Source organism: Notamacropus eugenii, chromosome 3, assembly GCF_028372415.1.
Source record: "Notamacropus eugenii isolate mMacEug1 chromosome 3, mMacEug1.pri_v2, whole genome shotgun sequence".
In the NCBI taxonomy this organism is placed as follows: Eukaryota; Metazoa; Chordata; class Mammalia; order Diprotodontia; family Macropodidae; genus Notamacropus; species Notamacropus eugenii.
In genome coordinates, this window is record NC_092874.1 from 261,312,190 (window position 1) to 261,338,021 (window position 25,832).

Here is a 25,832-nt window from a genome sequence, read left to right on the forward strand (position 1 = left end):
TTTATAGAGGTGGCTATATCTGTAGAGGAAAGGGGATGACCTGTGATTTCTTAGTATGGGGTTCTCTCAGGTGAGAAAACTTATTCTGTAAATAAAGGTTGGCATGACATCCACAACTTTTACAGTCTTAGAGATTTCCTTAGAGTCCTGAGAGATTGTCAACAAGTTTACAAGCCTTTAATCCCTTACTATGTGTCAGATACTGTGCCAAGTACTAGGGAGTCAAAGAAAGCCCTTCCTCCCCCCAATTCCCAGCACATATCATGCTTACAATCTGATGGAGGAGAAGACATGCAACAACTATGTACAAACAGGATACATATATGATAAATTGGAGATAATCTCAGAGGAAAGACACCATGATTAAGGAAGACTGGGAAAGGCTTCTTGTATGAAATAGAACTTTAGTTGAGACCTAAAGGAAGCCTGGGAAACTGGAAGACAGAAAAGGATCAAAAAGTAGTATGGGTCAGAGGGTAGCGGGATTTGAACCCAGGACTTCAGGTTCTGAGATTTGTTCTCTATGAACTGCCTTGCACTGCCTCTAAAGCTTATAATAATAAGAGGGGAAAATGAGTAGCAAATGTTCCATCATTTTGTTTTTGTAGTAATAATAAAAATAATATTTAAAAGATGGAGACATTATTTCTTACTGCATGAGCAGTCATAGTTTATAAGAAATATCTAGCTGTTTAGAAATTTTATGTTCTTGAGGGATTAATTTTTAGACAGAAATGTGACATTCTTCACCTCTCAGGTTAACCAGCCAGTGGTTACCTATATGTCAAAAATGTTTTCTGACTGTTTAAAATAAGCTGCCTTCCATTAGGTCTCAACCCAGTACAACTTTTCTTCATTATGTCAGCCACAGAATGAGGTTAGGGAATAAGTCTTTTATAGGCCTTTATGCTCAATCAATAATCCAGGAGATTGTGTGAAAATGGCCAGATCATATCGGAGCTATTTAATAAACCCCTCCCATCATTTTTCAGGTCTCCCCTTTCAAATTGCAGCCCACGGCATTGAACATTAACTATATAGCTTTTTGTCTGAAGATAATAAAGATTATATGCTTCTCTGAGATATATGGATTTTTACATGGCTTTCAAAATGAGAATATTTGATCTTTTCAGAATGCAGGCTTTGATCACCCACAATGAGACAAAGGTTTATAGAACCATGTTGAAATATCACAGTAAGATTGCCAACCGCATGAATAGTTGCATGAATATTGATATCCTAGTGTGACTATGGGCGATGAAAAGTGGGAAATTAATTCATCCAGATGTCTTACCTGTATACATTTGTTTATTCAACAAACGATGTGAGACGTCTAGCTACTTGGAAATGCTTTCATCTGGGTACTTTGAACACTTGTGGATATAGCCTAATTGATAGGAAGTTAAAAAATGAATTGTAGCTTCTTTTAGTCAGATATTAACATAGAATACATCAATCTCCACAGAATGAAAAATTGCTGTTGCAGAGAGGACAATGTAAGGACACATGATGGGTATGAACAGGCTGTCATCAATAACAGTTAACCACTGAGGAGTTCTGAAGAACACGAGTAAAATGTAGCACCTAGAAATTGGGGAAGAAAGAAGAAAATTGAGTTCTTCTTTCATCACAGGAAGAGAGGATAGGTTGAATGTATATCCAGGGTCAGAAATTATAAGCACAAATGCTCCAGTGAGTCCTTCATGATGTCCAAAAGAAAGGAAGGACAGACCCTCTGTGCCAGAGTTATGATAGCACTCGGCTAAGAGCTTCACAGGATGAGTAGATATACGTGGATTAGCCTCCATTAACTCGTGTGTTTGCATCCCTAGCATCTAGGACAGTGCTTGACACGTGGTGGGGACTTCTTAACTTTGTTTAATTTATTGGATCACTGAAGGGACTTAAAAAAACCTTTTGAGTAATCAGTTATAGGAGGGGTAAATCAGTTCACTTTCACTTTCTTTACTTGTAAAATAAGGTAGTTGAACTAGATCAGGGTTCTTCACCTGGAGTCTGTAGATAGATTTGGGGGGATCTGTGAACTTTGATGTGAAAAAATTCTATATTTATTTTTATTAACCATGAACTGAAATTTACCATATGCTTCAATTATTTAAAAACATTATTCTGAGAATGGAGTTCATAGTCTTTACCTGATGCTGCCAAAGTTATCCATGACACAACAGAAGGATTAGATGATTTCCAAGGTCTCTTAAAATTCTGATGATGGTCTCTAAGACTGGAAAGTGAACACTGTTCCGTATGTCACACCTAGGAAAATCAGGTAGCAGAAAGGAAATGAAATATTTTGTTTTCCCTACTTTGTATTCCTTATCCATTTTTCTTTGTTGGCTACCCTTCCGTGGGTACTCTGATTATTTTGTTGTTAATGCTTTTTTTAAAGATATGAATAAAGGGATGAATAGAAGGAAGCTGGCCCTACAGAAAGGAATCATGCCATTGGAAGGCATTGAATTTCTATGGTTCTTGCCATTCGAAAACGCTTTTGCACATATATGATGTTATTTTTTCCATGCATGGCTCTTTCATGTTGGTAAGACAAGATTATCCCCATTTTACAGCTGTGAGGATATGGACAAATGTGGGTGGTGGAGACATCATCGGTTTTGTGAGCAAAGTTGAAAATTTACAGGTTTTATTTACATTGGAGGTTTAAAAACAATCTAGTTACAGTGTAGTCTGAGAGTGAGAGAGAGACAGGGAGAGCGTAAAGGAATGGAAATAATGTTGATTTTGGAGTTCTGGTGGGTTGAAAATCTATTTAGTTCACATATATTTTGTTGCATGAGCATGAGGAACCCTTGATTTCTGTAGGTATCAGTTTCTCAATCTGTAAAATGGAGATGATAGCACCCATTTGTGGTACTTTATGTTTTGATGATCAAAGTAGACACTGTATATAAAGTGCTTTGCAAAAGCTTAAAATGTTGTACAGACATTAATAAGCATGCTATAATAGAAACATAATATATTACGTAAACATATTGCAATAATAAGCCCATCATTCTTTTTTAGCCATTCAAATTTCCTTTCTACTGGATTTTCATAGAGGAGAGACTAGATAAAATTAACATTGCCATTGGTTTGTCTGAGTCCTGTATAAATTGTGAATTTATCTTGTTGTAATTTTTAGAATTACTGACTTAACTCAAGTTCTGGACCTGATGACAGGAGGGTCAAGGTTCATATCCCACCTCAGAAACTTGCTACTTATGTGATCCTATGCAAATGACTTTATCTCTCTAGACCTTAGCTTTCTCATTGGTAAAATGAAAGCGTTGGCCATGGCTTCTAAGGTCCCTTCTATCTCTACCCCTGGATTCCTCTAAGATGCAAGACAGTATTTGAGAGCATGGACCATAAAAACAACTGAGGCATTGTCTTTGTAACGATCATTTACAAAAGTTATTTTTGAGGAAATGCTCCATTTTTTTCTCCCTCAAAATGAATAATTGCTTTTAGAGGAAAAGTATTCATGAGTTGATTAACATCAAATTAATCAAGGTTTTGTGCCAAAAGACAACTTCTCTGGAGGATAAAATAATTAGCCACATCCTTGGAGGACGAATGAGAAGGCTTTGGAAAAAATAACTTTTCAGTTTAAATTGGAACCTGCACCTGTGCAGGATATTGTCCTGGTGCTCCAGAGAGCCAGGCTGCATGTTAACCATATCATCTAGCCCAGGAAACAGTTTACAGGTGCCAGGGAAGATGCCAGGAATTGTTGGTGGGGGAGCGAGGGGAGAATATGTTCCCCAGTTTGAGACCAATGTTTTATTAGTGGTTCCTGAAGAGAGGACCAATTTTAGTAACTTCAGAAAAAAGTTAATCCTTTTTTCATTCTGCTGATACATGGACATGTGTAAGTATGTGTGTATGTTAGAACTGAAATTTGTTAATCATGAATCCTACTTATTATTCTATTAAACCAATCATTGCTTGTTAAAGTCCAGATCTGTGATTTCATTAGTGTAGAAAACTTATCCAGACTTGTGACTGTTGTACAATCTATTGGGTTACCCAGGAGCAGCTAGGTAACACCGGTAATGCAGAGAATGTCTGGCCTGGAGTCAGGAAGACTGATCTTCTTGAGTTCAAATCTAGCCTCAGATACTTATTAGCCATGTAACCCTGAGCAAGTTACTTAACTCTGTTTGACTCAGTTTCCTCATCTGTAAAATGAGCTAGAAAAGGAAATGGCAAACCACACCAAGATCTTTGCCAAGAAAACCCCAGATGGGGTCACAAAGAGTCAGACACAGCTGAAATGACTGAATAAAGACAGGGTACAGGGAAATGAATTGTCCAGGGTGACATGGCTAGTGTGGCTCACAGGCAGGACTTAAATCCAATTCTTGCTGACTGAGGCCAGTTTTCTTTCCTCTGTGCTTATGCCGCTCCTTCACAACTGCTTTTTTAACAAAATATAATGGGCCTGAATCTAATGGCAATGTGAATTGCACGTGTTTAGAATTTCTGAATGGGATTCTACTCAATAAGTTTTCATAGGATAGGTTTTTTTAATATTATTAAGTTAGAAGATCTTTCCTAAAATATTAGATAATTAAGTATCTGTGATTAATTAATGAATTTACTAATAGTTTTTATTTTGAAGTGCCAAATTATTCATTAGTGTTTGATTGTCTTTTGATTTGAAAAAATTGCTTGTAGCACTAGATTAAAAAGCACAGTAATGGAGGTTTGCTAGCAAAATGCCAACTACAGAGCAGAATCTACTACAAGGCAAGCGTGCCTTGAATCCTTTCCAAGATGAATTATACTAGAAGTTCTAGAAATATTTTCCAACATTTTTTGTCTGTAATGGATTGCCTCCAGTATAATAAAAACAGGAGAGGGGACCCTAGGAGGCTCTTAGAGATGATTTTCCTACAGCACACCATGTCTTCACAATCACACAATTCACTGAGAGACACAGAGAATGTCATATCTCACTGTCTACTATTTGTCAACTTCCCAAAATCTTTTGGTGGAACAAAATTCAATCTTGAAGGCTGTCCTCAAATCAAGAGTCTTCTGTATGTATATTAAAATCACACCAGTCTCCAGTAGATATAGGCCCGTGAAGATAGCTATGTTTAGGTCTCTCAGGGAGCAGAAGGATGAAATAAATACTTATTAAGTACCTACTATGTTTCAAGTGCCTTCTGTGTGTCAATAATATGTCATTTCATTCCATTTAATGATAATACCTGGTGATGGGTTTCAACATTATCTGAGGCATAAATCAGATAGAAATATTCACCTAAGAATTTTTACTAGTGCCATGGAAGATGCCCCATATAGAGAAGGAATAGTAAAAGCATTCTCTTTAAATGACATGGTTCTTTAAATGTTCCTGGTGGTAAATGGCATTGGACTAACTGCATCAGACCCCAGGACTCTACAGTACCTCCTAAATGGAATCTACGGTCATTTCAAAGAGATTGGCCTAGCCATCCACAGTGGATGAAAGATGCATGCAGCCCAATATTTGACATGGGGTTTAACAGGCAGTCTACTGAGTCTCTCAGTGTGTCTGTGTTCATGGGTCTTGGACATTGCAGATATGTGCTGAGCTAGGCCCAGATGATGAAAGTACTAGGCCTCATCAGAAATGAAAATTCTGCTGTATATGTGGCATTTTCTTGTTTTGTCTCTATATCTCTTGTCCCTCGTCCCATGTTTTGTACATGGTAGGTGCTTAGTAAATGCTTGAATATTAGATCAAAAGTGTCTTAATCTTAAATAATTAAAATAATGCTAGTAGACCTTGAGTGATACAAAATGAATGTGAGTCATAGAATGCCTTAATGTCACGAGAATTAACGTTCTCAGTGGCCCCAAAGGTAATGACAAGATTGGCCTTAGACAGAATTCTAGTGACAGCTTGTGTCATTAAAAACACAACACACAGAGCCACCCACCACATAATCGAGTACGGAGAATTAGCTGTATGAGTTTTCCAACTTTAGAAATTGATCAAATTACATAGTTAATATTGGTGAAATTTGATGGCATAGTGGATAAAGGACTGGACCTGGAGTCGGGAAACCTTTCAACCTTTTCAATCAGGGATGATTCTTCATGACCCCATTTAAGATCTTCTTGGCAAAAAATACTGGAGTAGTTTACCATTTCCTTCTCCAGCTCAGTTTACAGATGAGGAAACTGCGGCAAGCAGGAATAAGTGACTTAGGAGTCAGGAAAACCTGAGTTCAAATGTTGCCTTGGACACTTGTTGCTGTGTGACCCTGGGCAGTTCACTTAACTACTGCCTGACTAAGTTTCTTCAGTTATAAAACAGAGATAATAATGACATCTACTTCTCAGGGTTGTTGTAAGTATCAAATGAGATAATATTTGTGAAGCGTATAGCCTAGTGCCTCACACATAGTAGGTGTTTCATAAATGCTTCTTCTCTGCCTTTCTCTCAAAACACCCAAGCAAATTCCTCTCTGAAGAATATCTGGGGAAATTTTTTTTTTTCAAGAGAAAACAGGAATGCATCCTTTAACTTCATAAGATATTATTCTTGTCTTTTCTATTTGAAGAGAGCTTTGGTGCTAGTCGTTGGACATTTGGGAATCATTCAGTCCACTTCTGTAGGTTGTAGAGGAGAAATGAATAATGTGAAAATAAGCAAACTTTCTTACAAACTTTGGTTGGTTTTAACTTTGATTGTTTTCTTACTTAGGGTGTTGTCAGACCTACTGGTGGATATGCAGTGATGCTGAACTGGAGCATGTCTTCTATATATGGACTGAAACCAGGAGAGGTAATGCGATTGTTTTTTTTTTTTTATTTGTATATTGACTTACTAAAAATATACATTTGACCTGGCAGCTAGGTGGCACAGTGGATAGAGCACCAGCCCTGGAGTCAGGAGGATCTGAGTTCAAATCCGACCTCAAATCTATTACCTGTGTGACCCTGGGCAAGTCACTTAACCCTAATTGCCTTCTCCACCACAAAAGAACCAAAATATACATATTCCCATGTTTGTGTTTATATCACCTATCTTTCCCCTCCATTATCTCCATTTCCAGAATGCTATCCCTTATTACAGAGGTTTTTTTTTTTTAATTATAAAGGAAAAAAGCAGAGAAAAAACATCATCAGAATTGATGACTATATTGGACAAAAAAGCTGACAGTGACTGAGTTACTCTGCAGCCTTGAGCAAGTTCCTTAACCTCTTTCAGGCCTTAACTTCCTCTTCTGTAAAAAGGGAAGCATAGTACCCACCTCCCATGGTTGTTGGAAAGGTCAGATAATACGAGCTATCTCCAAAGTCACAGTGTGCTTTTAAGCTTAAAATTACATTAATGCTTAGGATCGTAATTAGTCAATAATAATCAGTAAGCATTTATAAGTACCTACTATGTACCAGGCACTGTGCTAAGAGCTAGGGATATAAAAAGAGACAAAAGACAATCCCTGTCCTCACGGAACTTAAAATAAAAAGTGAGAGACAACATGTAAACAAATATCTACAAAGGGAGTTATGTACAAGATGAATAGGAAGTAACAGAAGGAGGGCACTAGAATTAAGAGGGGATAGGGGAGGTTTCTTATATAAAAGGTGAGATTTTAGTTGGGATTGGAAGGAAGCTAGTGAGGTCAGTAGTCTGAGTAGGGGAGAGAGAGTGGCCAAGGCAGTGGGGGACAACGAAGAGACCAGTGTTACTGGATCAGAATATATAGAGGGAAGTAAGATGTAAGAAGAGTGGAAAGGTAGGAGGGCTTTGAATGACTAACAGAGCATTTTGTATTTCTTCCTGGATGCACTAGGAAGGCACTAGAATTTATTGAGTGAGGTGGTGACATGGGCAGGCTAACAATTTAGGAAAATCATTTAATGGCTGAATGGAGAATGGATTAGAGTGGGGAGAGACCTGAGGCAGGCAGAACACCATTTCCACCCATCCCCACCAGTATGCTGATATAATAATCCAGGCATGAGGTAAGGAGAAGAGGGTCTGCACTAGAGTACTGCTGGTGTCAGAGGTGAGAAGGAGGAGTATTTAAGAGATATTCCAAAAATGGAATAGGCAGGTCTTGGCAACAGCTTGGGTATGGCAGATGAGAGCTAGTGAGGACTAGTGGTATCTAAGCTGTGAGTCTGAGCAACTGGGAGGAGGATGTTGTACTTTATAGTAGGAAAGATAGGAGGTTGAATATTTGGGGGAAAAGATAATAAGTTTTCTTTTGGACTTACTGAGTTTGAGATGGCTACTGGACATCCAGTTTGAGGTGTCTAAAAGGCAGTTGGAGAGGGGAGATTTTAGTCCAGAAGAGATTGGGATAGAAAAGGTAGATTTGAAAATCAGCAGAGAGATGGTCATTAAATCCATAGGTATGATGAGAACACCGAGTGAAGTAATATGAAAGAATAAGAGAAGAGGGTCCAAGACAGAACCCAGAGAGACACCTAGAATTAAAGGGCATGATCTGGAGGAGGATCCAGTGAAGGAGAAAAGAAGGAGCAGTACAATATGTAGAAGGAGAACCAGGAGAGGGGAGGAGTGTCCTGAGAGAAGACAGTATCAAAGTGGAGAGAGTGATCAATACTGGCAAAGGCTGCAGAGAGGTCAAGGAGAATGGGGATTGAAAAAAGGCCATCAGATTTGACAACAAGGAGATCGTGGATTGATCAGGGTATCTTCTACGTGAAAGCATTTGCCATCACTCAAAGTGTTACTTAAATGCTATTTGTTGATATTGTTTGTGTGCGTGTGTGTGTGCGCATGTGTGTGTGTGTGTGTATTTTACACTGGGGAACCTCGACTTCTGCAAAGAAGTGGGGAGAGGTGTCTTTTCATATCTCTTTTTTGGAGGATAAACTTTTTCTTTGTAATTTTGCAACATGGATTTGTTTTTATTGCTTTGGTGTTATTTGGCCCATTTGCAACATTATCGTCATTGTGCATAATGATTTCTTGGTCCTATTTACTTAATTTTGCATCACTACATTTACATCTCCCTTCATTTGTCTGTATTCAACATATTTGTTGTTTCTTTTTCACGGGGCAGAAATCTATTTTCTCTTCCTCCTTTGTCATTCTATTGGAAAGGAAATAAAAAGAAACAAAATCCATGTGATAAATGGGCAGGGTCAAACAAAAGAGCTGATGACTATAGTTTATAATGCAGTGTTACCATTCCATTACTGTATATTCATGGTCTACAGTATGTAGGCCATTCCTCTATCAAGAGGCATTTATTTGAAACAAATATATTTGTTTTCATGTTACCTAAAATTTTTCACATTCCTCTTTGTACTGACTCCTAGAGAGTCATCTCTTATATTTAGAGGAACAAAAGAAAAAGAGGGGGAAAAAGTGAGCTAAACTAATCAAGAGATTTAAAAATATTTAAAAATTTGGTATTTCATAACCTTGAATCCCGCATGTATTCAAAAATGGGGAGCAGTAGCTTCTCATATCTCTTTTTTGGGTCTGAGTTGGTTTTTTTGAAAGTTTGAAGTACTGGTTTTTGATTGTTCTGTGGCTGTTTTATTATCCATTTCCATTATCATAGTCAATATCTTGACTGCTTACCTCACTTTGCATTAATTCATGTATGTCTTTCCATAACTTATATTCATACTCGTTTGTTTTCTTACAGCACAATACTACTATATTGTATTCACATGTCACAATTGGTTTAGCCATTCCATGATTGATTGGCATTTATTTGGTTTCCAGGTTTTTGCCACTACAAAAAATGGTACAAATAAATATTTTGGTCTAGATGGAGTCTGTCTTGGCACCGGTCACTTGAAGAGGTCATGGTGATTTTTTAAATCTAGAGAACATGGACTCTCTTTGATGAAAACTTTCTCTTTGTGTCATCCTCTTGTTTTCTAGGTTTGGTGGGCAGCTTCTGACTTAGGATGGGTCGTTGGGCATTCCTATATTTGCTATGGACCTCTCTTGCATGGGAACCCAACTGTATTGTATGAGGTAACATTCAGAACCATCATTAAATGTAATTAAATTTTATTCTTTTGAAATGTACAATGTTCCAAAATGTCTTGGTGAAGTTTTGATTTATCAAATCTAATAAAACTTAAAACTTCACTAAGACATTTGGAACCCTCTGAACAGATTATAATTGTCAAAAAACAACAAAAAGGGTAAAAATATTTATCTCCTGATTTAATTGTGAAGTGATCTAGTATGCATACAAGTCACCTAAAAAATAGAAACCAAGTTCTTGCTTTATTGATTCATGAAAATATATTTATGGAGAAGAGCAATTTGGTTGCAGTCTTTTATTGTTCAAAACGTGGGAAGATTTCAGAATATCCAGCTCTTCTGTCTAATTTCTCCTTCATTAGAAAGGACAATGCTCTGAGTCCATGCCAGACCTGCGTGTAATAAGGTATATTGTAATAAGGTTTGCATGTGCAAACTAATTGACAGTCATGTATTTATGTAACAAAGCTATCCCCTCAAGCATATCAAGAAGGAGGGTATTTTGTGATGGGGTTGGGGAAAAGTGTCCTGAAGGGAAACAAAAATCTATATGTTTCTAGCACCTCTTCCTGCCCATCCTTCTCCAAGAGATATTAATTCTTTTGAGGAGAGGAAGCAGAGGGTTAAGACAGGAAGCTGTAACTGCATTCCTCAGGGAGAGAGGATACTGGAGTAGAATTAGATCTATCTGCCCTCTTAAATATTATTAACCTAGAGAATATGCTATATCTCTAGTTCTCCATGATCTGTCAAGTATATAGTCTAGCTAAAATGTGATTCTCTTTGTGTGTGTGTGTTTGTATGTTATATGTATTTGAAAATCATAGAATCTGTATCAGGGCATCTTGACCTGATGTCAATGATTTTTTTAATTATTTTGATAAATATATTTTAAAATGATTTATTTGTAATCTTATGTATTATTTTATATTTTTAAAAACATTTTTTTCTGAGAAGTCCTAGTACGAAAAGGAGTAAGAACCCCTGAACTAGATGGATACTTGCTTGATCGACTTGTCCATGAATAAAACTAGAAAACAGAAGGCTCCTTATATTGTGCTTGTTTAATTTAACTGCACAGAATATAACATACCTTTAACAACAGCCCTGTCTTCCCAGGGGGTCTTGGTGGCCCTGGAAGTGAATGTGCTTGTTCCTGATTCAATGAAATACCTGGCAGGTTTTCTAGTTTACTCAAAGGCTCTGACTGGTCACCAAGCCAGTAAATGAAAAACATTTGATTCTGTTGGCAGCAGCTTCTATAAACTTGGCACTCAGTAAAAGGGCTGTGGCCAGATGAATTGCCCGTCATGCACTAGCGAGGGTGGCATGGTTGTTTGTGGGGGAAGAGGTAATACATACATATGTACATCTGTTCTCTTCTTTTCTAGGTTTGGTGGGCAGTATGTGTGTATCCATTTACCCATGCACATATACACCTATACACACATATATACATGCAATATAGATACATGTAGTTATGTGTAAATATTCTCAATTTCTAGTAAATTTTTGACTTTGTGTAGTGTTTTGTGAAGTATTTTTCCCTTTTGTTTGTATTTCAAAGAAGAAATTATCTCAGGGAACATCCATTTTTGTGGGGGTGGGGAAGAGAACCTAAAAGATAAAATTGCTGAAGAAGTCTAACTTCATTTATTTTAATGGATAAATCTAACCTCTGAAGTTACAAATTCTAACTACATAGCATAGTGGCTGGTGTATACAAAGTGCTTAATGAAACCTTGTTGACTAGTTGATCTACTTCTTCATCTGATAAATAATAGCTAGCATTCATATTGTGTCTTAAGATTTGGATAAAGCTTTAAATCTTCTCTCATTTGATTCTCACGATTACTTTGGGGAAGGGGTAGGTGTTATTATCCCTGCTTTCACAGTTGAGAAAACTGAAGCAGAGATCTGGTTAGATGACTTGCCCAGGGTCATACAACTAATAAGTGTCTAAGTCAGGATTTGAAACTTGGCTTTTACTGAATCCAGGTCTTAGCACTCTGTCTCCTGTGCCATCTAGGTGCCTCTAGAAAGTTTTTTCTTTTGATTTCTTTCTTTCGTAGACTTTCTTAGCGTACTCACACTTTTGTGACCCATAGTTACTATACTCTATAATTATGGATCACTTGGAAAAACCAAATGGAGTGATTTTTGTGGTTGTTTTTTGCTGTCCTTGGGTTGGTTTTATATGGTGCATTTTATGGATTAAGTAAAATAATAATAATTTGAGGAAAAACATGAAATGGAAGAAATTGAAGGGTAAGAAATTAAGAGCATTTGTGTTCTTAGCTGTATGTTGTATATTCATGGGGTTCTGGCTTTGTACTTTTTAAAAGTCACTTTTAAGATTTTACAACAAGAAACTTGTTTTTCTGACCTTCTTGGATACCTCATGTATTTGACATTTTTTTCATCATTTTCTTTTTGTATTTTTTTTAAAAATTAATTTGTTTTCAGTTTTCATCAATTACTTCCTTAAGTTTTGCATTTTCTCCCCCTCCCCCCATCTTCCTCCCCAAGATGAGAGACAATTTTATATGGGTTCTACACATACATTCTTATTAAACACATTTTCACATTAATCCTGTTGCATAGAAGAATTAAAATGAATGGGAGAAACCATGAGTAAAACCAAAGCAAAACACTAACAAAAGAGAAAATAGTCTGCTTCATTCTGCATTCCCACTCTTTAGTTCTTTCTCTGGATATGGGATGGTATTTTGCATCATGAGTCCTTTGGAAATGTTTTAAGACTGTATTGTTGTGAAAGGCTAAGTGTATCAGAAATAGTCCACGAACACTGTGGCTCTTACTATTTTCTCCTGGTTCTGCTCACTTCACTCAGCATCAGTTCATATAAGTCTTGCTAGGTTTTCCTGCAGTCTTCCTGTTCATCATTTCTTATAGCCCAGTGGTATTCCATTATATTCATATACCACAACTTGCTCAGCCATTCCCCAGTTGATAGGCATCCCCTCATTTTCCAGTTCTTGGCCACCACAGAAAGAGTTGCTATAAATATTTTTGTACATGTGGGTCCATTTCCCATTTTTATGATCTCTTTGGGATACAGATCTAGAAGCGATATTGCTGGGTCAAAGAGTATGCACATATTTTAGCCCTTTGGGCATAGTTCTAAATTGCTCTCCAAAATGATTAAATCAGCTCTTGGATCCACCAACAATGAATTAGTTTCCAACTCTCTCACATCTTCAGTATGTACCATTTTCCTGTTTTGTCATGTTAGCCAATCTGATAAGTGTGATGTGGTACTTGAGAGTTGTTTTGATTTGCATCTCTCTGATCAATAATTATATAGAGCACTTTTTCATATGATTATACATGGCTTTAATTTCTTCCTCTGAAAACTGTCAGTTCATATCCTTTGACCATTTATCAATTGGGGAATGACTTGCAATTCTTGTACATTTGACACAGTTCTCTATATAGCTTAGAAATGAGACCTTTATCACAGACACTAGTTGTAAAAAATTCTTTCCCAATTTTCTGCTTCCCTCCTAATCTTGGTTGCATTGGGTTTGTCTGTGCAAAAACCTTTTAATTTAATATAATCAAAATTATCCATTTTGTGTTTCATAATGTTCCCTGTTTCTTTTGGTAATAAATTTCTCCATTCTCCATAAATCTGACAAGTAAACTATTCATTGCTCCCCTAATTTATTTATATTATCAGCCTTTATACCTAGATCTTATACCCATTTGGACTTTATTCTGGTATATGGTGTCAGGTGCTGGTCTATGCCCAGGTTCCACCACACTATTTTCCAGTTTTCCCAGCAGTTTTTGTCAAACAGTGAGTTCTTATCCCAGAAGCTGGGGTCCTTGGATTTATCAAACAGTAAAATGCTGTAGTTATTGACTGCTGTGTCTTGGGTACCTAGTCTATTCCACTGGTCTACCCCTCTGTTTCTTAGCCAGTACCAAGTTGTTTTAATGATTACTGCTTTATAATACAATTTGAGATCTGCCATGGCTAGGCCACCTTCCCTGGCATTTCTTTTCATTGATTCCCTTGATATTCTGGGCCCTTTTCTTCTTCCGGATGAATTTTGATATTATTTTTCTAGCTCCATAAAATAATTTGTGATAGTTTGATTGGTATGGCACTGAATAAATCAATTAATTTAGATAGAATTATCATTTTATTATATTAGCTCAGCCCATCCACGAGCAACTGATGTTTCTCCAAGTATTTAGATCTCACTTTATTTGTGTAAAAAATATTTTGTGATTGTGTTTATATAGTGTCTGGGTTTGGTTTGGCAGGCAGACTCCCAGATATTTTAGAGTGTCTGCCATAACTTTAAATGAGATTTCTCTTTCTATTTCTTGCTGTTGGGCTTTGTTAGTAATATATAGAAGTGCATATGATTTATCTGGATTTATTTTGTAACTTACAACTTTTCCAAAGTTGTTTATTATTTCAAGTAGTTTTTTACTTGATTCTCTGGGAGTCTCTAAGTGTATCATCATATAATCTGCAAAGAGTGATAACTTAATTTCTTCTTTGCCTATTCTAATTCTTTCAACTTCTTTTTCTTCTCTTATTTGCTAACCATATTGAATAACAGTGGTGATAATACACATTCTTGTTTAATCCCTGATCGTATTGGAAATGCATCTAGCTTATCTCCATTACATATAATGCTTGCTGACAGGTTTAGGTAGAGACTACTTATTATTTTAAGAAAGACTCCATTTATTCCTACGATCTCCAATGTTTCCAATAGGAATGGGTATTGCATTGTGTCAAAAGCTTTTCCTGCATCTATTGAGATAATCATATGGTTTCTGTTAGTTTTGTTGTTGATATGATCACTTATACTGATGGTTTTCCTAATGTTGAACCAGCCCTGCTTTCATGTTATAAATCCTACCTTATCACATTATTCTTATCATATTATTCTCATGATAAGTTGCTATAATCTTTTTGCTAATACCTTATCTAAAATTTTTGCATCTATATTCATTAAGGAAATAGGTCTATAATTTTCTCTCTCTGTTTTGGTTCTTCCTGTTTTAGGTATCAGAACCATATTTGTATCATAAAAAGAGTTTGGTAGAACTCCACCAATTTTTCTAAAGTGTTCTTTAAATGTTTGATAAATTCACTTGCAAATCCATTTGGCCTTGGAGATTTTTTCCTAAGGAGTTCATTGATGGCTTGCTCAATTTCTTTTTCTAAGATGGGGTAATTTAAGTATTGTATTTCCTCTTCTCTTAATCTGGGCAATTTATATTTTTATAAGTATTCAACCATTTCACTATGATTGTCAAATTTATGGGCCTACAGTTGGGCAAAGTAATTTCTAATTGTTGACTTAATTTCCTCTTCATTGGAGGTAAGTTCATTTTTGATACTGTTGAATTAGTTTTCTTCTTTCTTTTTTTAAAAATCAAATTGACCAAAGGTTTATTAGTTTTTTTGGATTTTTTCATGAAATCAACTCTTAGTTTTATTTATTAGTTCAATAGTTTTCTTAATTTCAATTTTTATTAATCTCTCCTTTGGTTTTCATTATTTCTAATTTGGTATTTAATTGGGAATTTTCAGTTTATTCTTTTTCTAGCTTTTTAAGTTGCACGCCTAATTCACTGATCTCTTTCTCTATTCATGTAAGCATTGAGAGAGATAAAACTTCCCCTAAGAACTGCTTTCACTGCATCCCAGAAGTTTTGGTAGGTTTTCTCATTATTGTCAATTCCCTTGAATGAAATTAGTGGTTGCTTCTACGATTTTTTGTTTATCCACTTATTCTCTTGGATTAGATTATTTACTTTCCAATTAATTTTTGTTCTGTCTTTCTGTGGGCCTTTATTACATATTATTTTTATTGCATCATGATCTAAAAAAGATGCATTTATTATCTCTGCCTTTCTGCACTGGATTGTGAGGATTTTATGCCCTAGTACTTGGTCAAATTTTGTGTAGGTGCCATGTACTGCTGAGAAAAAGGTATATTCTGTTCTACAATTATCAAGATTAATGGGAATGTAAACAGTTTGCTCATATTTAATAGCAAGTGTTTTTTTCACCCCTGTATACTTTTTAGGCCTCTCCTTAATCTTTAGTCTTTCTACTGACCTCTGACCTTTTCATCAGGAAGGTCTGGAAATCTCTTATTTCATGGAATGTCCATCTCCTTGCCTGAAAGATTATGCTCAGTTTTGCTGGGTAATTGATGTTTGGTTGTAGTCCAAGCTCCTTTCCCTTATACCCCCAATCTTTTAATATGGAAGCCGCAAGGTTTTGTATGATCCTGACTGTAATTCCTTGATGTTTGAATTGTTTCTTTCTGGTTCCTTGCGGTATTTTCTCCTTGATCTAATAATTCTGCAATTTGGCAACAAGATTCCTTGGTGATTCCTATTTGGGATCTCTTTCAGGAGGTGATTGGTGAATTCTTTTGATGACTCTTTTGCCCTCTGGATCTAGGATCTCAGGGCAGTTTTCCTTCATCATTTCTTGGAAGATATTATGCATGTTCTTTTTTTCATCATGGCTTTCTGGTAGACCAGTAATTCTTAGATTTTTCTCTCCTGGCTCTATTTTCTAGATCAGTTGTTTTTCCAATGAGATGTTATACTTTTTTTCTATTTTTTTTCATTCTTTAGATTTTTGTTTGACTGATTCTTGATGCCTCGTAGACTCATTAACTACTTGCCCAATGCTAATTTTTTAATGAATTGTTTTCTTCATTTAACTTTTGTACCTTCTTTTTCATTTGTCCAGTTTTCCTTTTAAGGAGTTATTTTCTCCAGTTATGTTTTGTATCTCCTTATCCATTTGGTCACCTTTACTTTTTAAGGAGCTGTTCTTTTCAGTGAATTCTTTTTTTCATTTTGTCAATTGTACTTTTAAAATCATTGGTCAGTTTTTCTTCTACCTCTCAAATTTGGCTTTTAAAATCCTTCTTGAGCTCTTCCAAGAATGCTTTTTGGGCTTGAGACCAGTTCATATTCCCTTTTGAGGTTTTAGATATGAGTATATTGTCAGTGCTGTCCTCTTCTGAATTTGTATTTTGATCTTCCCTGTCCAAGATTCTATGGTTTTTGATTTTCTGATTTGCTTCTTGCTCATGGTGATTGCCTTTTTCCTGACTTTTAAAGGGGATCTCTGCTTCTGGGATATGGAGGGCTCTGTTCCATGTTTCTTGTGCTGGGAGTCTGGGGCCTGCTTACTGGTTTTGTGTGTTATGGCCTCTGGTTCTTTCAACTAGAAGCTATATAATCCTGCAGTTTATCTGTTGCTGAGTTAGCTGATGTGTGCCAGGGCAGAGGCCAGGTGAAGTCTTTCTGAGTTTCCTCAGGTTTACACTGAAGCTCATGGTGTGAGGTGTGGGGCAGGAGTGGTCTCGCCATGTGACATTACTTCCTCTCCTATGGCAGCACTGGAGCACAGGCAGGCTCAGCAGCTGGTGAACCCCTGTCTGAACTGGTGTCTGCCCAATTTCCCTGGTAAGCTTGGGGTCCTGTTGGGGTTAACCAGCCACACAGCCCTGGGGCTCAGGATCTCCTGCTGGTCCACTGAGGTGGGGCTTGCTGGGATGCTTCCAGTCCTGCCCTGGTCCCTTCAGCCATGGCAACAGGGACTCTTCCTATTGATCTCCCTAGCCTCCAAAGCTGAAAAACTGCTGTACCCCTTCTTCTGGCTCCACTATTCCAGAATTTTTCCTGGGGCATTATTCTCTGAGTTTTGCAAGGTCAACAAGGGGAAGGTGAGAACACTTACAGTTTACTCTGCCATCTTGACTCCTGGAAGCTCAAGTAGGTGACTTTCAAACATTTAGTCTGTGGACTGATAGCCCCAGGAGTGGCTGCTGCTGTTATTGTGAGCCTTGTGCTTCTCTCTCAATCAGTTCCACTGGACTTCTAGTCCTGTGAGAAGCTTGGGAATCCATACTGCTGCTTCTGATACAGTCTGTCTGGGCCCCTTCCTGCTCTGCTATGGCCGAGACTCCTTTTCATATTCTTAGAAAATGTGGGTGGGGATTGTTAGCTATAAAAATAGACTAATATTATTGGGTATTTTTGTAAAGGTTAATGTTTTATTTTTAAAGTATTACTTTTAAAGGATTATTATTCTACCAAAAAGTGAAATTGGGAAGGTAAAGCAAGCCTCTTAAAGAGATTTTTCTTTAATGGCTCTTGTGAAGATATTAATATTTACAATTTAAAAGGACACAAGATGCCCTCCCTGAGGGTCAAATATAATTGTTTTCATAAGTCCTGAAGCCAAGGAAGGTTTTTACATTTTAAATAAAGTTTTGTTGTATTTAAAAATGTAAAAAACAAAACAAAACCAAAACATTCTTAGCTCACTTCCCATACAAAAATAGACCATGCTGGATTTGGATGGATGATGTAATTGACTCATTTTGTTTTTACTGCTATTGTTTTGTTAATTGTCATAAATTCCTTTCAGACAAAATGTCTACAGTGTTAAGAAATTGTCTGTAGTATTCCTTTACCCTGAAATGATGCATTATGCACTCAATCATTTCTCTATGTAAAATAACATAAACGAGTATATTATTTCACACTAATTGGCAAAGAATATTAGAAACACATGCCCCTTGCATTATCCCTTCCCTTTTTTCTCTTCACATCATAGCCAAGTCCCCCACCTGGGCTATTGACATGTCATCCTAATTGATTCCCCTGGCTCAGGGCTCTCCCTGCTCCCACTCTCCTTCTGCCATATTGCTATCCCTGAAGTACAAGTCTGGCTATGTCCTTCCCATGCTCCAGAAGTAACTGAATATTTTAAATAAAAAGCTAAAATAAAATAATTCTGCTATATTGCTTTTAGGTTAAAGTTCAGATTCCTCTCTTGGTACTCGCATCTCTTCACATCTCGAGTTCAAGCTGCTACCCTTTCAGGGTTCTGGCACATTCGTCCTCACATATTCTATGCTATAGTCATATTGACTGACAGGCTATTCCTGGTCATGATTATTATCTCGTGCCTTTGTGCAGGCTTTCCTTTATGCCTGGGTTGTTCTTCCTTGTCCCCTTTTCTTCTTAGAGCCCCATATCCCCTCCAGCAGCTCTGGTGCCATCTTCTACAAAGATCTTTCCTGATGCCTCAATGGATGTTGCTGTCTCCCCCGTTTCCTGCATATTTTCTTGTGTCCTTCTTCAGTTTACTTCTCTGGAAACGCATTATATATCTCCCTCCAGTAGAATGAATGCCCCTTAAAGGCAAGACTTGTCTTATTTTGCTGTTGATATCTTTGGTATCTAGCACTGTGCCTAGGCACTTAATAATTGCTTGTGGAATTAGCCAACAAACAAAATCTTGCTTATTTTCTAACTTACTCAGAGGTTTTGCTATACCACCAATCCAGCCACTGAAAATCTTATTTCCCAATGTAGTAATGCATATATATTATGTTGTGTTCTTATGTTATTTACATATATGTTATCCTATATTATGCAATGCTATATTATGTAATGCTATGTTATGTTATGTTAGGTTAGGTTGTACTATGCTATGCTATGTTATGGCATCTAGGTGGTGAATAGAGCTCCAAGCCTGGAGACAAGACCTGGGTTCAAATTTAGCCTCACATACTTATTAGTTGTGTGACCCTGAGTTAGTCATGTAATCCTCCTTGCTTCAGTTTCCTCATCTGTAAAATGATTTGGAGAAGAAAATGACAAACCACCCTAGTATCTTTGGCCAAGAAAACCCCAAATGAGCTCACAAAGAATTGGATAGCGCTGAAATGACTTAACAACAGCAACAATAAACTCACGTATCATATCATGGCAGCTGGGTAGCCCAGAAGATAGAGCTCCAGGCCTTGAATCAGGAAGGCTTGTGTTCAAATTCAATGTCAGATCCTGGCTAGCCATGTGACCCTGGGCAAGTCACTTAACCCTCAGTTTCTTCATCTGTAAAATGAATTGGAGAAGGAAATGGCAAATCGCTACAGTATCTTTACCAAGAAAACCCCAAAGGGATGACAAAAAGTTGGACACCACTGAAATAATTGAGCAACCACAATGTATTCTATTGTACTGTATTATATACAATAGTACTATATTATCTATTTAAATATTTGCATGTGTACATTATCTCTGAAGGTGAAGCACCATACTCTTATTTTGCACATAGGAACACCAAAGGTCACAGAGGTTAAGTGACTCAGTCACTCAGGTAATAAGTAGCTGAGCTGAATTTCAAACCCAAGTTCTCAAACTCCATATAACAGTCTAGCAGGGGGAAAAGTGCTGAATCTTTTTCAATTCACTTGAATGGTGAACTGTAATTCGCTAAGGACAGCCACTTGGTCCAATGGATAGAGTTCTAGACCCGGAGTCAGGAAGACCCAGGTTCCAATCTGACCCTAGATATCCAGTGGTTGTTTATGAACATATGAGCAGGAACCATCTCCAGTCATCCTGATCTATATCTGGTGACTGGAGCCAGATGGCCCTGGAGGATGAAGTGAGGCTGGTGACTGCACAGCCCTCTCTCACTTAAATCCAGTTCACTTGTATGTTATGGTCCTCTTCTAGAACAAAAGATAAATGACCCCAACATGTGATGAATACATGAGCTGATGTTTTTGACGTGATTTTGACAGCTTGGTCATATATCCATTTGTTACTTGTCTTTATGTGAGGTGTTAGTCTAAATTAATTTTGCCCAATTGCTGTCCAGTTTTCCCAACAGTTTTTGTCAAATCAAGTCCTCCCATTTACTGCCATTTGGGGGTTTATCAAACGCTATGCTGCTGTTTGCTTTTGTGTGTTGTGGACCCCATTGATTCCAGCTTCAGCCCTCTCTTTCTTTTATTACCAGCACCAAATCATTTTAATGTCTGGGTGCTGCTGCAACTTTGTTGTAAAGAAATTCACAGAACACTGCAAAGTTAAGAGACTTGCTGAGGGTCTCACAGTCAGTGTGTGTTGCAGGTAGGACATAAACCCAGGTCTTCTTAGCCAGTACCCCAATCAAAATGTAAATGAGGCATAAGTAAAGTGCCTTGTGAGATTCATAGAATAAAGGTACTTTCTGACTAGAGACTGTAGCATATTTTTCTTAGAGTATACAGCTTTTTACCTAGACTTTGAAGGATAAGCAGAATTTAACAGAGATGAGGTTGAGGCAAGATTTCTAGTGCACCAATATGAACAAACGCATAAAGACAAAAATATATAGGATATATAATTGGAGCATCTAATAATAGCATCTAGTCTACTCAGAAATTAGACATACACATGTTAAAGGAAAAAATAATCAAAGCATACACTTTCTATTCTGTAAAGAAAAACTGTACTTCCCCTATACATGATCTGTTCACACTATTCCTCTGCTAAAGAAAAATTGAAACAATTACTTGTATGATATATATGATACAATGTTGTTCGAAAGACATCCTTTTAATTGAAAAATAATATGAAAAAAGAGGAAAATTACTGGGAGATTACATTGTATAAGAGGAAGATCACTTGTTTCTTAAGACCTGGGTTCAGATGTCACCTGATTTTTTTTTTAAACCTGTGACTTTGGGCAAGTCACTTGCCCTACCTGAGCCTCACTTTTCTTATCTGTATAACAAGGGAGTTGGACTAGATGGCCATTAAAGTCCTCCTGATTTTAGATCTGTGATCTTACATTTTTATGTTAATGGATCATAGTTGTTCAGAATCAAATGAATGAAGAAATATTGGAAAACTTTTTTTCTCCTCCATTCAGTGATGAATTCCAGTTTCTCAAAATCTAGTTTTTCAAGTAGTAGGAGATAGTTCTAGCTTATTAAGAGCATAAACCCCTAAATATACAAAAGGCAGCTTGTGAAATAAATGTCTCCTATTGAGTTATTAGTAAGTAATAGATGGTTCCTTTTTTATATATGATGTTAAAAGAGGAAATTTTATATTCTAGGTTTCCATAAGCCTTTGTCTATAATAGCTGTAAGAGGCTCAAACAATTGGTAATTATTCATTGGAAATTCTATTTATCTCCTGGATAGATAATGGTTGTCCATTTAACAGAGCAACGCTTATCTTATCCCAGATGCTCCCGGTGAATCACCTTCTCTGAGAGGGGTTCTTTTCTGGAACAAGGATCTCCATACATGATATTATGAATGAAAAGAAATCACAAGTGCCTGATTATCTAAATTATTTTTAGGTTTAACTTTCTGATGATTAGTAAGCAATCAGAATTTTATTTTTGTCATGAAATGCATTAAATTTCAGCACTTATTCCTTCTACTTGTTGAGAAGAATTAGTCACTCTTTTGTGGGATACATTTTGTACAAGTAAATTTGGGATGTGTGTCATGGTGATTGCTTATAACAACGCAGGTCACCTTGATACCTCATAATGACCAAGATTGCCTGATTGATTTTAAAACAGTTTCTAATAACAGAATTCTTAGCATTAGGCTATCTGTAGAGCTCCAAATAAAGTGGATTTTGGAAGGATGCATCATCACAATAAATATTTTTAGTCACACTGTATAATTCAGGCCAAACTAATCCTATTTAGGTCAGGTTGTTTTGGCTCAATTTTTCAGTGATAATGAGCAAATTAAATAGCTAGCTGAAATATCCGCTGTCGTTTACCCTGCAGAAAGCTAACCATAACCTAAAACATTGACTTCTTTGCAATTTGCTTTTGGAGTGTATTGTTTTCATTATTTGTTTTTTTAATGGACAAAGAACATCTTTCAAAACAAAGATTTCCATTGTAACCGATGCAAATGTATCCATATGAAGCCTTTTTCTCTATCACGATATATAAATATATGTATATACATATATACATATAATATTTGTATATACACATGCAGAGTGTGTGTAAAAGGTTATGCACAATAACATAGCCTATAATAATGTATTATGCTATAATAATATACATTTCTGTCAATCAGTCTATTAAAGGAATTAAATAATAACTGATACTTGTGGAGCTGTTGATGACTTACAATGCTCTCTTCTCATGATCAGCCCAGGAAATGAACAGCAAAAACGTGATTAGTTTCGTTGACGAAGAAGTTAAGACTCAGACGTTGAATGATTTGTCCATGGGTTGTAGAACTAAAAAGTAACATCACTGGTAATCCAACAATGATATTAATAATTATAATACAGTTCTTTAAGTTTGCCTAGTATTTTATATGTATCTCATTTGATTCTTACTGTCACCCTGAGAGGTTGGTGATATCATCCTTGTTTTACAGAAGGAAAAACTAAGCATGAGCGATGATAAGTGACTTGGCCAGGGTCACTGAGCTCTAGTGTCTGAGAAAGGATTCAAACTCATTTCTTCTTTACTCTAAGTGCAGAGCCCCTCCATTGTGTCTCTCATATCTTATCTATTTGATATGGTCCTATTTCCCTTACACCATACTGCCCCTCTCTAAGGTATTGAAAAAGCAAGGGCCCTATGGCATATGAGCTGTCTTTAGGGAATATCTTATCAAGTTAACTTTCAGAATGTTTATATTGCATGACTACATTTACAACTGTCTCTATACCTGATTTCTTTACATTTTTTCATCCTCTCTATGCATGGACTACTTCACAGAATCCAACATATCCTGTAAGTTATCCTATCCAGCTGTTAGTAAAATAAATGGGGGAGGGTGTGTGTGCTTTGGATGAGAGATAAATTATTATTTCACACTTTTATTATATTGATCACTGGAGTCAGATGGCTCTGGAGGAGAAGTGAGGCTGGTGACCTGCACAGCCCTTCCTCACTCAAAACAAAATCAGGTGCAAGTCATATCATCATTTCTCTGATGGCATGGTCTTCTTTAGCAACGAAGTACGAACATACACACCTATTGTAAATACATACAGAAAAGCAAAAAGCTTTTTCTGGAGTACACAAATCACCACTGCTCCATAGATAATCATTTTGGTGTCACAACATAAAAATGCAGTTAGCAAATTCATGAAAATTTGCTTTTGCTTCTGTGAATACTCATTTAAAGATATAGGATCATTTATGGTCTTTAGTAAATATGAATGTGTTTCTGTTTCACAGATTGTTTAAAAGTAACATTAAGGAGCCAGTTTTAATCAGTCTTTTGTCTATTAATATCCCACATGAAGGCAGAGGGCTTTGCTTAAATAATTGGCCACGAAAATAAAATTAGAAAGAGAAAGAGCATTCATAGATTTGCTAATTAATCTCTACTACCAACATTTGGACTGATTTTGACATATGCATAGCTAATCAATTACAATGTAAAACTATTCTGTTAAATATGTCCTATATATACACATGTACACACAGGATATATGCATAGTATTCATAGTATTCATACTATTCATAGTATATATCTGTGTATATATGTATATATTATATAAATGTGTGTGTGCATGTATGTATATGATGAAGTTTTGAACATTTGAGAATGCTGATATAAAGTTGCATGCTAGGTAAGACTTTTCATGTAGCTGGTATATTTTTCAGAGTGAAAGTTGTGCTGAATCAGTGTCTGAAGAAGACTTTGTTCCTTTTTCTGCCTTAATAATAAAGGCAATTCATGATCTCCAAGGTCCCATTATCACAGTCCCATGAGTGGCTCTGTCTTGCTTTCTGCTCGAACAGCCCTAGGGGAACATGAAGGCTTGGCTTCTGTCCATGTGGAAATTGTTCTCCATCCTTCTCTGTGTTTCTCCTCTTAGCCTTACATATAGTAAAGAAAGAGAAGAAATTCAGGGAGTCAGAACAAGCAAACAGGGGGGCTCCTACTGCCCACTCCTCTGTCTTTCTCAGTGCCTCTCCCATTGATCTCCAACTAAGCCAGACACAGGAGGCAGCTTAGAAAAGTGGAAGGAGTCCTGGACTAGAAGTCCATTTTTCTTATTTAATATATATATGTACTTAGACAAGAAACCCATACCCTCTGGACCTCAGTTCCTCATCTGTAAAATGAGGAGATTGAACTAGATGGTTTCTGAGGTCCCATATATCTCTAAATCTATCCCTATGATGTCAATGAACTAAAATAAATCTGTATTCAAGGAAACAGTGACTAGTCAATTTGTATGACTAATATATGAAAATGCATGATATATGAGATAAGATTAACTAGAATGCAGGATATGTGAGTGGGTTTGTCGTGAAATAAAGACTGGAGCCATACATCCAAGGGCCTTGAATGCTAGGGTAAGTCATTTGTATTTCTTTTGGCAGGTAATGGGGAGTTATTTAAGATCTGAAAGTACAGAGGTCATCAGATTTCAGTTTTAAGATTATTTTTGCAGCAGTTTGAAGGATCTATTGCAGTGACTGATGGAAGGCAGACTGGTTAGGGGGCTGTTAAAATAGTGCTGGAGAAAGGCAATGAAGATTGGAAATAAAATGGTGACAGGGAGAGTAGAGAAAAGAAACAGATGTAAGAGCTATTGCTGAGGTAAGGTTGTCAGATGTTTGGATGTAGAAGATTGTTAGGAAGAAGAAAGTCTTTTAAGAATCATAGATTTATAGTTGGAAGGGGCATTGGAGGTCATTTAGTCCAACCCTCTAATTTAACAAATGAGGAAATGGAGACATATATCTTCCTTTGGTGAGGTCCTCATGGGGGCCTACATTTTCTGGAGGGAACTAAGTCAGTTTTTATTTTCCTTCTCACCCTTTTCCTGTCATGAGGACTTCAAAATCATACCTCTCATTGTCTTATCTTGGGATTTCCCTTAGTACTCTGGGTGTCTTTACCCTAGCATGTTCAACCTCATCTCCAAGTCTACTCAACTTGGAGTATCCATCCCTCCATAAGGCCCACCTTCATTCTCTCATTTGTGCGTTCATTCCTCTTGGGGC

General features: G+C 36.8%; 1 protein-coding gene across 3 annotated transcripts in view; it reads left to right on the plus strand.

The window, feature by feature from the left end:
• Nucleotides 1-25,832, plus strand: part of ACSS3 (acyl-CoA synthetase short chain family member 3) — a 261,782-nt gene that overhangs the window by 106,967 nt on the left and 128,983 nt on the right. For 2 of the 3 annotated variants that reach the window (XM_072655479.1, XM_072655481.1), the window contains 2 exons: nt 6,719-6,799; nt 9,893-9,988. In XM_072655479.1, coding sequence (XP_072511580.1) covers nt 6,719-6,799; nt 9,893-9,988 — 177 coding nt within the window. The remainder of the gene's footprint in view (nt 1-6,718; nt 6,800-9,892; nt 9,989-25,832) is intronic. The other variant, XM_072655482.1, reaches the window with a different exon arrangement.